Raw genomic sequence first — 14,780 nt, 5'->3', positions numbered from 1 at the left:
CAGTTAGTAAAACAGGGATACAATTTAACTTCTATGCATTTTCCTGCATTAATGCCACTATTAGTGCCAAAAACTATACTTAATTTGTCTTTCAAAATAAACTTAAAATAATCTCTAAAATTGAACTCTTTAAAATAATCCTAAAGCATAAAAAAATACACATCTAGCAGTTGGAGAAAAGTAAGGGAATCTACAGACTCAAGCTTATAGGCAAAATACACATATTATAAAAGATAAAATGCAACAGGAAACCTACTTCTAAATTGGACGTGAAGTTTATAAAGGACGATGGCGATGATGGCGATGATGCCACAGATGAGTACGATGACAATACCAAATATTCCCCCAGCTTCAATTCCACTGCCTGATCCGTCTGAAGAAACAGAACATTAGCTTCAGTCACTGAATGAAAGATGTTACAGTACTTTCATGAAGACTACAGCTGGCAAATTACAAAACACATTTACATGACCTGAACTTATTTAAAGGTGCACTATGCAACTTTCCGTCCACTGGAGGGCTCCTATTCTAAACAAAGGTGTAGTTTGATGACGTCAAGTTTGAGCGCAGCATCTTGGGACATGTGGTCTTCACCAGAGGTGGAAAGAGTAACAAAATATTCTACTCAAGTAAAAGTACTGTTACTTCAATGAAATTTTACTTAAGTACAAGTAAAATTACTGGTCTAAAAATTTACTCAAGTAAAAGTAAAAAGTAGCTCATTTAAAATGTACTCAGGGTAAAAGTTACTTAGTTACTTTTTAACAGTGGGGGTGGGGGACTGTCCCCTGTAGGGTTGTGATAGAATGAGATTTTGACGATATGACAACTATCTCAGAAAACATCAATTAAACATTTACTGTACCTATTATTAAATGATGGTTATTATCACTAGTTAAAATGATGTTAAATGAATGAAGAAGATTGGTCTTTTTTTATTTGGTTGAACAAATGCTTTATTATAACAAACTTAAAACCATTTGTTTATTTTGTTTATCAAAATTTCAATAAAACATGTCTAATAAACTAAATTCAATAAATTATTATGAATTAGATTAACAACTTATTTTTATCATTAATACGTAAAAATGTTTAAGAATAATAGAGTCCATATGTAGTAGACGGAGCAGCTCATTCACAGAGAGAGAGCAAGCAGATCATATATTCATATAGCATTCAATGTGTAACGAGTAGAAATATAGTGTGGCCCCTTTAAGAGCTGCGCGCTCCCTGAAAACGAGTTCTGCATCTTGTGTGTGCGCACTGAGTTTTGAGCTCCCATGTGTGGGGATTATTCTCTGTTCTTCTGTTGCTAACAGTCAGTTATTTTGTTTTATTGAGTAATGCTGTGGACGGAAATGGAGTTTGTGATGAGAGTTCAGCGGGAAATAAAGCGCGATCTGTTTGACGTCAATCGCCTCCGTGTTTGCATCCACTCCAGATATATTAAGTGAGCTATCCGCATTTTTCACCCGGACACAAGCGTTACAAATGTTGTGCTTTAATGTTCACAGACCATGTCGCGATTTGATTTATTTCTAAGGCCTACAGCTCTACATTCAAGTTTTTCGTTCATCCACCAGTTTGCGTGTATTACACCAAATCTACGTTATAATGTAAAGTTAATGTTCATGACTGGATTCCGGTATTCCCTCTGCGTCACAGAAATCAATCGGCCTAAGTTATAAACATACCTTTATCTGCACAGAGGGATGTGTACCCGAACATGTTCTATGTGTTTCTTCATTTGCATCCACATTTTGTGCAAATTTGATATCCTCCAGGACAACACCACATTATTTTTTTCTATATCCAAAGTATTTCCATACTAGCCAGGAGTTAACGACGGCGTTTTGCTTTCACCTGGGTCTGCGTCACTGACGTATCGTATGTCTTGTTCGTCTCCATCTGATATTTGCGCGCATGTTCTCTCCCGCGCCCCGCGCCCTCTATTCAATATTAGTCATTTCCGGATCGCGGTCTTTTTCCTCCTCTCTTTGCATTAATGATTTATTTTTACTCAGTAACGGATGTGGTTTAAAATGTAGCGAAGTACAATACTTTAATCAAAATGTACTTAAGTAAAAGTAAAATTACAGATTTTTAAAACTACTTAAAAAAGTAGAAGTACACAGAAAAACTACTCAATTACAGTAACGCGAGTAAATGTAATTCGTTACTTTCCACCTCTGGTCTTCACCTCACAGCCGGTGGAAAATAGGGCTTGGGCAGAAATCATGTTGATGGATGCGGTTATTAACGTTACTGTAGTGAAGCAGAGCAGGAGCGAGTGTTGTGGAGCTGAGCACGGCCGCTGGAGCGATTGGTTATTAACGTTACTGTAGTGTAAAGCAGAGCAGGACCGAGTGTTGAGGAGCTGAGCACGGCCGCTGGAGCGATTGGTTATTAACGTTACTGTAGTGAAGCAGAGCAGGAGCGAGTGTTGAGGAGCTGAGCACGGCCGCTGGAGCGATTGGTTATTAACGTTACTGTAGTGAAGCAGAGCAGGAGTGAGTGTTGAGGAGCTGAGCACGGCGCTGGAGCGATTGGTTATTAACGTTACTGTAGTGAAGCAGAGCAGGAGTGAGTGTTGAGGAGCTGAGCACGGCGCTGGAGCGATTGGTTATTAACGTTACTGTAGTGAAGCAGAGCAGGAGTGAGTGTTGAGGAGCTGAGCACGGCGCTGGAGCGATTGGTTATTAACGTTACTGTAGTGAAGCAGAGCAGGAGCGAGTGTTGAGGAGCTGAGCACGGCCGCTGGAGCGATTGGTTATTAACGTTACTGTAGTGAAGCAGAGCAGGAGCGAGTGTTGAGGAGCTGAGCAGGGCCGCTGGAGCGATTGGTTATTAACGTTACTGTAGTGAAGCAGAGCAGGAGTGAGTGTTGAGGAGCTGAGCACGGCGCTGGAGCGATTGGTTATTAACGTTACTGTAGTGAAGCAGAGCAGGAGCGAGTGTTGTGGAGCTGAGCACGGCCGCTGGAGCGATTGGTTATTAACGTTACTGTAGTGAAGCAGAGCAGGAGCGAGTGTTGAGGAGCTGAGCACGGCCGCTGGAGCGATTGGTTATTAACGTTACTGTAGTGAAGCAGAGCAGGAGTGAGTGTTGAGGAGCTGAGCACGGCGCTGGAGCGATTGGTTATTAACGTTACTGTAGTGAAGCAGAGCAGGAGTGAGTGTTGAGGAGCTGAGCACGGCGCTGGAGCGATTGGTTATTAACGTTACTGTAGTGAAGCAGAGCAGGAGCGAGTGTTGAGGAGCTGAGCACGGCCGCTGGAGCGATTGGTTATTAACGTTACTGTAGTGAAGCAGAGCAGGAGTGAGTGTTGAGGAGCTGAGCACGGCGCTGGAGCGATTGGTTATTAACGTTACTGTAGTGAAGCAGAGCAGGAGCGAGTGTTGTGGAGCTGAGCACGGCCGCTGGAGCGATTGGTTATTAACGTTACTGTAGTGAAGCAGAGCAGGAGCGAGTGTTGAGGAGCTGAGCACGGCCGCTGGAGCGATTGGTTATTAACGTTACTGTAGTGTAAAGCAGAGCAGGAGCGAGTGTTGAGGAGCTGAGCACGGCCGCTGGAGCGATTGGTTATTAACGTTACTGTAGTGAAGCAGAGCAGGAGTGAGTGTTGAGGAGCTGAGCACGGCGCTGGAGCGATTGGTTATTAACGTTACTGTAGTGAAGCAGAGCAGGAGCGAGTGTTGAGGAGCTGAGCACGGCGCTGGAGCGATTGGTTATTAACGTTACTGTAGTGAAGCAGAGCAGGAGTGAGTGTTGAGGAGCTGAGCACGACCGCTGGAGCGATTGGTTATTAACGTTACTGTAGTGTAAAGCAGAGCAGGAGCGAGTGTTGAGGAGCTGAGCACGGCCGCTGGAGCGATTGGTTATTAACGTTACTGTAGTGAAGCAGAGCAGGAGCGAGTGTTGAGGAGCTGAGCACGGCGCTGGAGCGATTGGTTATTAACGTTACTGTAGTGAAGCAGAGCAGGAGCGAGTGTTGAGGAGCTGAGCACGGCCGCTGGAGCGATTGGTTATTAACGTTACTGTAGTGAAGCAGAGCAGGAGTGAGTGTTGAGGAGCTGAGCACGGCGCTGGAGCGATTGGTTATTAACGTTACTGTAGTGAAGCAGAGCAGGAGCGAGTGTTGAGGAGCTGAGCACGGCGCTGGAGCGATTGGTTATTAACGTTACTGTAGTGAAGCAGAGCAGGAGTGAGTGTTGAGGAGCTGAGCACGACCGCTGGAGCGATTGGTTATTAACGTTACTGTAGTGTAAAGCAGAGCAGGAGCGAGTGTTGAGGAGCTGAGCACGGCCGCTGGAGCGATTGGTTATTAACGTTACTGTAGTGAAGCAGAGCAGGAGCGAGTGTTGTGGAGCTGAGCACGGCCGCTGGAGCGATTGGTTATTAACGTTACTGTAGTGTAAAGCAGAGCAGGAGCGAGTGTTGTGGAGCTGAGCACGGCCGCTGGAGCGATTGTTACACACACGGCTCGCGAGCACCGGGACTTTTATTATGACGGGACACAGTCGCCGGGGGGCTGCAGTTTTTCCGCATTTCCGGTCATGAGTACAAGGTAAAGCAGCTCTGTTTATCATATTGGATACATTTAAGTGTGTTTAAAATGATGTTATGACATTCCTCTGTGCGTTCGCTCGGCACTGCTGTGACATGTTCACACTGCTAAGAGTAAAGCGCTTCTACAGAATAAAACCAAGGGAAGCGCAGATATGACGAGATTGACAGGCGACTCCCTCAAACGCTATGCTGACACGTCCCGGTCATTGGTTAAAATAGCAATTTTCTCACAATTTACAAATAGTTGAAAACATTTGGGATATTGTAAGTGCCCAACTGAACAAAATATATAACACTGGCCTAGTGTTTTTGGATATTTTACTGCAAAAATACTACATAGTGCACCTTTAATTCAGTGTGTGATCAAAAGGTGTGACGTGCTCAATGCAACAACCTGAAAGGGAACTCGCTGCTTGTGCTGACTGGTCTATGGTTTTCCTTATAAGAAGAATAGAATCGTTCTTGTTTATTTATTTAAAACTGTTATATGCTCAATAAACTGTGGCATATGAGTGCTGTGATTCTGGCTTCATTTACACTGCAGGTCTTGATGCACAATTCTGTTTTGTTGCCTATAGACCGTCCATTTACACATTCTTTTAATTGTGACCCATATACGATTATTTGTGTTTATATTTGCCATACCATCTGAAACATTGCGCATACTTAAAGGGACTTCTTGCATCACACACTAGCCGTTATGGATGAAATATGCTTGATGCTAGCTCTGCGATATATATGTGAAGCTCGCCAAACATCACCATGATACACTTCATTATGTAATGGTGTAGCTAAACACCGCCTCCGCAGAAGATCAGCGCCTGCCTCTACGTCACTGCATGTTTAGCCCATCCACTGAATCGTGCATGCCAGTGTAGAAAATTCACTGTGGATTATTTGGTAAATTTGCAAACAGACTTTTAGAAAGGCCTTTGCACACTGAGTCCGTAATTCACATACAAATTTACACACGACCTCATGTTATGTCTATCACGCTTGCACACTGCCTCCGAAACTTTCATCTGTCAAAATTTTTTGGAACAGGTTCGACTTTATGCGTTTTCGCATTTTAAAAGACGTTTTGACAACTCAGAGCCACCATACATATTCTAGTAAAAATACTACAAATATTATCACAGCTATAATTATAGCACATCAAGTCTCCATAAAGCTGTGTGTGTAGGGATGGGTACCGAAAACCGGTATTAAACGGGGTGAATTGAAAGACCGTTGTATCGATAAGCTCGGACGTTATCGGTTCTTCTGTCGGTACTTTTGAAAATACACAGAGAGAGAGCGAGCGAGCGAGAGAGAGAGAGAGAGAGCGAGAGAGAGAGACCACGCGCAAAACGACAGAGGACAGAACAGTCAAACATAGCCTGGTTACACTTTAGATCTGTGATAGTCTGATTTTATTTTAGATTTTGGCTTCCAAAGATTAAAATAATAATAATTATGTCTAACGCAATTTATGTAATTCCCTTTGCAGCAGTAGCATATGATAAACGATGCAGTGTTATTTTACTATAATTCTTCCTGAAATGAAAGCACTGTATAGGCCTATATAATGTGTATTTTTGTTAATTGTGTGTGTGTGTTATATATATATATATATATATATAAAAAATCTCAAAAAGTACCTATAAGAATACCGTTAAAGTACCGGACCGATAAGCAGTATCGGTAAGAGTAGTAATACCATTAAAATCTTAACGATACCCATCCGTATGTGTGTGTGTGTGTGTGTGTGTGTTCGGATCCATAGACATACTGCCAGTCTCTGTTCAGGATCAATTGATTCACAGAAATTAGTGGTCTTCTTTTTAATATGTGGCTCCAGTATCACTAGCAAAGCATCAAACTGAGCCCCTGAAACTTTGATAATCCCGCTAGATAGAAACTCTCTTCTCTATGTGATCGCAGGAGTGAATGAACCCAATTTCTCCACAGGACAAACAAATCATCCTCACTAGATGTCACTTTGTCTTGTTCTGCGTTTTTTCCCCATAACGCATTCATTTATACGCATCGAACTCAGTGTGCAAGGTCTCTGTGCGTGACACATTTTTCGGATCACGAATACGAAAAAACGCATGTGAAAATATCGGACTCAGTGTGCAAAGAACTTAATGCCACAACATATAAGTAATCGTGTTAATTCTAATGCCTGATCTGAGACTGGGCATGTGCCGATATCAATTTTTCATGTTGCGATCAATTGCCGAAGCTTTTATCAAGGTATACAAAATTATCACGATATTGAAACGAGTTGCAAAAAAAGTGTTGTCATAGCATAACAGCTTTAAAGAACTATTTTTGTAATAACAAAATAACTTAATGTTTAAATACAATAATACAATGCACCAGAAATATATACAGCTCTGGAAAAAATGAAGAGAACACTTAACATTGAGAAATCAATGAGAAATCATGTTAAGTGGTCTCTTAATTTTTTTCCAGAGCTGTAAAAGTAAAATTTTCAAAAAGAATTAGGCTATAAAGAACAACAGGTAACAAATTACAATAATGTCGCATTATTTAATGCATTCACTAAGATTGAGCAATAGATACATTTGGTACAGAAAGTATAATGTTTTTGGTAATGTTGGTTAAGAAATACTGATCATTGTTAGTTTTATCTTATGTCCTTAAAAAAGTTATTTTGATTTTGATTTTAATGTTATTAAACAGAAAGTAAGAAATTAACATTACTTAGAATAATTAATTCTTTATAAGTATTTTTCGTTGTCAGTTTGGTAATAATGAATTAACATGTTAACTAATGAAGTCGTATGTCTCAAAGTTTTACTGAACAATAACAAATAATCATGTTGTAGTCCAGATTAAAACATTAAAATGTTTAAGTTTGAAAATAAATAGCCTATTAAGTCTTTAAGTATTAAGTATTTGGTGCTGTGATGAACAACATTGAGATTACAAAAACGAATGGCTGTTTTAAAAACTTCACTAGCGGTTGCTTTTGTTTGCGGGGTTTCCGCGTAGACAGTAAAAGAAATGGACAGAGTGACCCCATAGACTTCAACGGCAGAAAGTGAGGTCAATCAGAGGCACTCAGTTCCTGATGGCTGAGCGAACTGCGCAGACTCAGACTGAGCTTGAGGACGTAGATGTGACGTGAGCCTCCTGTCTGACAGCTGTAGGTCTTCTAGTAGTTGTGGAAAGTAAAACCTGAATAATGTTGTTTAATTTTTTCCTCCCGTTGCTTTTGGCTCACTGTCGGCTTCTCCCCATTCTTCCCCCTTGACTTTATCAGACTTTATGTCTCCACGTCCCCCCGACTGCCTCATAGACAGTAAAAGATTGCCTGCGAGCGTCTCCTCAGGTCTATACGGTAATTTCTCAACTGTGCGACAGGGTCGCGTTGGTTATGACGCAATCGTTAGCCTATTTTTACAAAAACAGCTTCTGCGGGGCGATAGTGTAAGATACAAGGTAACGGAGCCTTTTATGCATTGTCGTGTTTCTTTAGAAATAAACAATGGACAAATGGAGTCTTTAAACGCCTCAGATGTAAAGTTATTCACTGTCAAAGTGACTCAAAAATGAATGGGAGTCAATGGGATGCTAACAGCAGGTGATGGCTTGGTTAGCAATGGCAGCCCCTATGGGTGGAACGCTTTCCGAGCGCTACATTACCCCCTTGGGTTTCCGGGGTAATCGCCGCATCCTGCAGTTCATCAGCGCCCTCTGCTGTCACTGAGCGGCACTTCAGCAGCGCGTCTCCTTCACCTGTTCATGTGCTTCTCATTTACAGCTGAGTGTGTCCCTTTGACGCAGAATACAGCGGTGTTGAGCATTTATACGGTTGATGGGCAAAGTATTCTTGAGTGCATTATAAAAAATGTAATAATTGTTAATAAATTATTATTTACGATATTTTGAAGTGCCCACGATAACAATATAGTGCATATTCATTATCGTGATAAATCGCATTACCGAAAATCGGCACGTCTATCTGAGACCAGTGATTTAATGATTCGTGTACAGTCAGGGGTTCTGTGTGAGTAAATCAGTGACTAAACACTCAACTTCACATCGTGTCTCTTAGGCCTAGTCCACACGGACACGGGTATTTTTATAACCAGAGTTTTTCCTCCTGCGTTTAAAAAAAAATCCCGTCCACAGATGCTCGGTTTTAAAGAAATCTCTGTCTACATGAAAACGCAAAAACCCGCTAACAAGAGCATGCCACACCAGCAGGCCAATCAGAAGCCTAACAAAAAGTTATTACCTGTTCCGGTAGGCTAACAATAACATGTATCTGTGTACATGATACAAGCAGCCCTGTTAGCAGTTACTATCAGCAATATGTGAGCTATGTCCGCCATTGCACAGAATCGTCAACCATACGGTCGTCAACAAAGCAATCAGTGGCGCACAATCTGATGTCAAACACAGCGGATAACAGCGCACACTCTGACGTCGCAAGGCAAAAACGCCAGTTTTACTGTCCACACGACAACACTCAAAGAACGATTCATTTACAATCGCTGGAGCGTCCGCAAATAACCAACAACAACAAAGGTTGCGTTACTTTTTTATGCGTTGTCATAACGGGTTTTACAATCTATCGTAAACGATAAACACGGATTAAAAAAAATATGTTGGCTTAAAATATATGATACATATCGTATCGTGATATATAATCGAATCGTGACAAGAGTATCGTAACACGCCTAGTTATCATCTTTCATTTTATTTGTGCAACATTATCTTAATTTATGTTTTTATCATTTCAAGATCCATTTCTGTCTGCAATATAGAACACCATTCTGACCCAAAACTAAAAATCCTGTCATTAATTGCTCACCCTCAGGTCGATCCCCAGCCACAAGACCTTAGAGAAGAAGAAAAATATCTTAATTAGTGTTCCAAAGAGGAACAAATGTCTTACGGGTTTGCAACGACTTGAGGGTGAGTAATAACGACACAATTTACATTTTTTTTGGGTGAACAAACCTTTAAACTCTTTCCCCACCAGCGTTTTAAAAAAAGGGTTTTTGATAATTTCATAAAAATCTATTAGCCCATAGAATACTTTTGTTTATGAATATCTGAGCATACAATGTATTAAAAGTAAGAGCTGACCCTCTTCTTCTACTTAAAAAATAAATACTTTTATTCTAGCTTCAGGCATTCTTTTTTTTAGCAACACTTGAATATGCGCCAGTTTCATTAAAAAAAAAGCAACATTTAGCACAAAAAGCTAAGAGAATACTGTGTTTGTTAAAGACTGTATTCAGAGATGATCAAATACAGATGGAGGAGATCGAGTCCATCAACACCTCTAATGCTTCAGTCCTGTAGTTCGTCCTGGGTCCACATCTCCTTCACTAACATTAGATAGTTTTGATTCATATGATGTTTAATGTTGATGGTCGTGTTATTTTACATATGCATTTGCTTACATAGGATTGCTTGTTTTGCTGCGTTTTAATCGAGTGTTTTGATCAGGAGATTCAGTACTCATTCAGAAGATCTTGGTCTGCTACAAACCACCTTCAAGGTTCAGCTTGATTTTGCAGAAAAATGACCATATTCTCTGGCTAAATATTTGAGAAAGCACCGTCTTATTTTTTTCTATGGCAACACGTTCTGCTGACACACAGCAGCCGCAATAGTGCTGTATGACAGCTCAGCTGTATCATTTGTTCATGCTTTATTCAAAATATTCACAAACTGTCATGAATCTGATAAGAAGAATAGAGTAAACTATATAGTTAACTATATAATGCGTATCTGATATGAATAAGACACAGTCAAATTATAACTTCAGTTATTGTTATTGACGCTTCCATAGACATCAGTGTGTTTTTTGCTAGTGCTCATGTGCATTTAAATGTCTGTAGCCTAAAATAAACATTTTGTGGTTGAAAACACAAATACACAAATGAATAATTGTGATGTGTGATAAAATGTTGAGGCATGTGGTAAACACCAAACATGAAAACATAATATTTGCCACTGATATCCTCCTTACTTGTATGACATCAGCTGAGGGCTTTAAAATTCAAGGTAAGATAGAGATATTACCTCAGGTTTACCTGAAAATGATTTGCAAGAGCATCTACCACAACTTCTTTTTGTGAAATGTACTTCCAAATCATTTGGTTGCTTATACGTTTTATCTAATTCTAATGCAACAACATTTAGATATGTTTAAGTGTGATGTGGGTGTCCAAATATATGTGAATGTGAAGACAATATATGAACATTTCAGCACCACCTAAACCAAAAAAAATGAATCTGCCTCTCAGTGACTTTCCTCTATAGTAAGTAATGTTGAAGTAAATCACCATCTCACCTTTAAACAGATCTTCCTCTTTGACCGGATCACTGGTCTCTTGACTCGCGCCGTTATCGAGTGTGCAGTTGTAGTAGTTGTTTGGATCTCCATTTTTTTCAACTGTGAGGGACTCTCCTTTCGGAGAGATTGGATTGCCCTTCAGTATATCTCCAGCAGAATTCTTCCAGATGATCGTTTCACTGTACTCGCATCTCAAATACACAACATTAGGGTCACTAGTCTTCTCTACCTTGATCTCAGGTTTGGGGACACGCTCTGTGAAAGAAACAGTGAAAACATTCAGTCCACAGAGAAAACAATGTACAATCAAAAACTCACCGCAAGCGTGAGCAGCACTTCAGCATAACTACACTGTCACTGCAGTTGCGCGAGATATATTCACACTGGAAGCGTTTGTACAGCGTCACATTTATATTTACAATTACATTTAATCATTTAGCAGACGCTTTTATCCAAAGCGACTTCCAAAAAGGGGAGAGCAATAGAAGCAACGAAACAAACAAGGCCAACAACCTGTAAGAGCTGGAAGAAGTCTCAGTTAATCGAGCACAGTAAACAATTTAATTGCGGGGGGAGAAAGAACAAACACAATTTAATTGGATAGTTAAGTGCTAGTCTTTATTGGTCAGGTCACAGCAGCGGCTCCCACAATGCTAAAGCCTTTAGCTGTCTGAATATTAAACACTAAACTAAACGAAAGTTTATCATATTTTCTGGCTAGTTTACTTTACTTTTTATAATCATAACCATACTTTCACCCAAACTAAATAGGCTAATTAAAACAAATTTAAAGGTAAATCTTCTACAGATATTTTTTATTCTGTTTTCTTTAATGACATACTCCAGTTTTTATTGTTAAAACACACTACACGCGCTTCTTGTGTGCATTTTGAGAGCTTTTTGTGTGATATTATATTTTGTCCATCAAAAGTGTGCTTTCACTTTACACCATGACTGCAGCTGCTAGAGCCTATAGCCTATATAACTGTCTGTCTGAGTGTTACATACTAAACTAAAAGAAAGTTCATCATATTTTCTGGCTCGTTTACTTTATTTTTTATAATCATAACCATACTACCACCCAAACTGAATAATTAAAACCAGTTTAAATGGGTAAATCTTCTACAGATCTTTTTTATTCATCGTTTTCTTTTCTGGCATAGCCTAGGCTACTCCAGTTATTGTTAAAACACACTACACGTGCTTCTTGTGTGCATTTTAAGTACTTTTTGTGTAAAATCATATTTATTTTGTCCTTTAAAATAGGCTCGCCGCCGAAACCCCCGCTTCACTGCTGCTCACGCACTGCTGCAAACAGTTAACTGGAGCCACTGACTTCCATAGTATTTTTTTTCCTACTATGGAAGTCAATGGCTCCAGTTAACTGTTTGGTTACTAATATTCATCAAAATATCTTCCCTTGTGTTCAGCTGAAGAAAGCAATTCATACAGATTTGAAAAAACTTGAGGGTGAGTAAAGGATGACAGAATTTTCATTTTAAAGTGAACTATCCCTTTAAGTATAGTTATGGTAATCATTCAGTTCACTGTCACTAGCCATATATCATGGTATTTCTGCCAAAAAACATCCCAGAATACCACGGCACTGCCACACAGAGGTTAATTTTGTCAGTGTAATAATTATTGTTACATTTAAATTCAATTTAGCCTTTATACAAATAAAAAGAAATACTGATAAAGCTATGGAATCAAGTTTCACAACCTATTCAATTTTTAATAAAAAAAAGCTTTATAATAATATAGTAATGAAAGAACGCCTTTAAAATGTTTCAATAATCAATATTCACTCACCCTTAACAGTCAAGGTGAATCTCTGCTCCTGCTCTTTACTGTTGATGTCAATGGTATAAACTCCAGTGTGTTCAACTTTTAAACCAGTAATAGTGATTACTCCAGTCCTATTATCAAGAGCTGTGATCTTCTGAAATCTCGGATTCGGGATGCCAAAACCGTCATCTACATCCCATTCAATCGCCTTAATAACATCACCGCCTTTTCTGTGTTTCCAGATAATGCTGCTGACAGGAGAAGGAAGAGGTTTGTCTGGATGAAAAGAAACTTTATCACCCACTGCTTTCATCACAACTTCACCTGATGGATAAAATATGAGAGTGTGTGTTAGTCAATATTCAACAAGCACGTCTTTTTTCTTTATTACTTAAATGCCAGTCACATTACAAACAATGAACATGACAGTTTTATTTCCAAATATGGTATAAAATTGTTGAACAAATATAAACTACAAAAAGTACAGTTAGACAATATTCAGGTTTTCCTTTAGCCTGTTTCTGTTTATGCATTTCCCCATAATCAAACAGATTATTTTAACAATAAAGGCCACATTTGGTGGTCTATATTCTTTAAGTAACTTACTAATAAAGTAATTATTCCCTCTGTAACACTTTAATTTAGGATTCGATTCTTAATATTAACTAGTTGCTTATTAGCACGCATATCACTAGGATATTGGCTGTTTAAAACCACTTATAAAGCAAATATCAACGCCTTATTCTGACCATGTTCTACATCCCTTCATACCTAAACTTAACAACGACCAACTATTATCGAGACAAAATGTTTAGTTAACAGTGAGAATAGGACCCTAAACTAAAGTGACCATTCCTCCAATCAGTGACAATAAGACACGGTCTCCTTATTCACATTTAATTTAAACAGACATTTTTAAATGGATGGTAAAGCATCGGACACTATACAATATTCTTCTTTAGGGGATTATTGAAATATCATACATTTAAAGAAATTTAAACTGAACTGTTTAACAAATATTATACCAAAAAAAAAAAATGTCTAAACGTTATTCCACATTCTACATTTGTTTGAAGAAAAATAATTTAATGAAATAACTTCATCTAAATGTAATCTAACTCATTTCTAAGTTGGATTGCTAAGTAAAGCAACCCCACCCATTTCTTAGTCTCGTTCTTCGCTGGCTAGTTTACGGCGAAGACGGCAAAGGCAACACAAAAGTAACTAAAATTAGCGTAATGTAAGTTACTGTTTTGAACATAGTAAAGTTATTCTATTGAGATATGCATGAAATTCATGTAAAGAACACAATATATAAATATGATTATTGATATATTAAAGTAACAGTGTTATCATCTGGGCGCGTTTTGAATGGTCGTAGGCCTCGGCTAGACCTGTAAGTTAGCTAATAATTTAAAATAACGTTAACAAAACTAGGCCACAACAGAGACTGTCCTGAATATAATTATATAACAAAATAGAGCGTTATCACTTGATACATGCCTACTGAATCATATTATCTTTTAAAACTGAACTTAGCCAAGAACAATGTTAGCTATCTTTGTTATTGAATGCTAACGGATCGCGTAACTTAATGTTACCTGAAACGGCTCCTGAGGCGATGAACACGACGAGGAGGACGGCCGTCGGGAATCTTAGAAGCAACGTTAACATCTTTTCACAAAGTAGGTACCCTCTCACGTGCTTGTGTTATAGTCAACTCTGAACGTTTTCGGGATTACACCCGAGACGCAATGAAAGGGCTGAGGCTAGCAAAGAGGAAGTCGAAGTTTAAACGAAACCGAAAGTAGAGCTTCAGAGACGTTCAGCGGTTTATGTTGCCATCTTGTGGCCATCCGGTGTCATGACAAATCCTGTCCCCATGTCCTGTCCCCCTGTGAAATGTGAAATCCATAGACAGTAAAATAAATCGTGTCCGCAAGGACCCCCAGAGCGATTCTATTGGCTGAAAGAAATTTTAATAGGTAACGTTAATCTGTTCAGAGCCTGATTACAATTCTTACATAATCGCGTTTTGATTTTTGCTGTCTTTAATGTCTTACAAAGCATATGTTTCATATATTAGTAGTAATCT

The 14,780-nt window shown here is 39.2% G+C and overlaps 1 protein-coding gene across 1 annotated transcript; it reads right to left on the bottom strand.

Annotated features, from left to right (window-relative positions):
- Window positions 1-129: 129 nt before the first annotated feature.
- Window positions 130-14,499, bottom strand: LOC137073823 (CD48 antigen-like). The gene is made up of 5 exons (XM_067442524.1): window positions 14,287-14,499; window positions 12,710-13,009; window positions 10,895-11,152; window positions 257-373; window positions 130-140 (listed from the first exon to the last, which is right to left on the bottom strand). Exons 1-5 carry the CDS (start codon window positions 14,357-14,359, stop codon window positions 130-132), a joined length of 759 nt encoding a protein of 252 aa, XP_067298625.1. The 5' UTR covers window positions 14,360-14,499.
- Window positions 14,500-14,780: the final 281 nt, after the last annotated feature.

This window comes from Pseudorasbora parva, chromosome 4 (genome assembly GCF_024679245.1).
Source record: "Pseudorasbora parva isolate DD20220531a chromosome 4, ASM2467924v1, whole genome shotgun sequence".
In the NCBI taxonomy this organism is placed as follows: Eukaryota; Metazoa; Chordata; class Actinopteri; order Cypriniformes; family Gobionidae; genus Pseudorasbora; species Pseudorasbora parva.
This window is presented reverse-complemented; position numbering and strand designations above follow the sequence as displayed.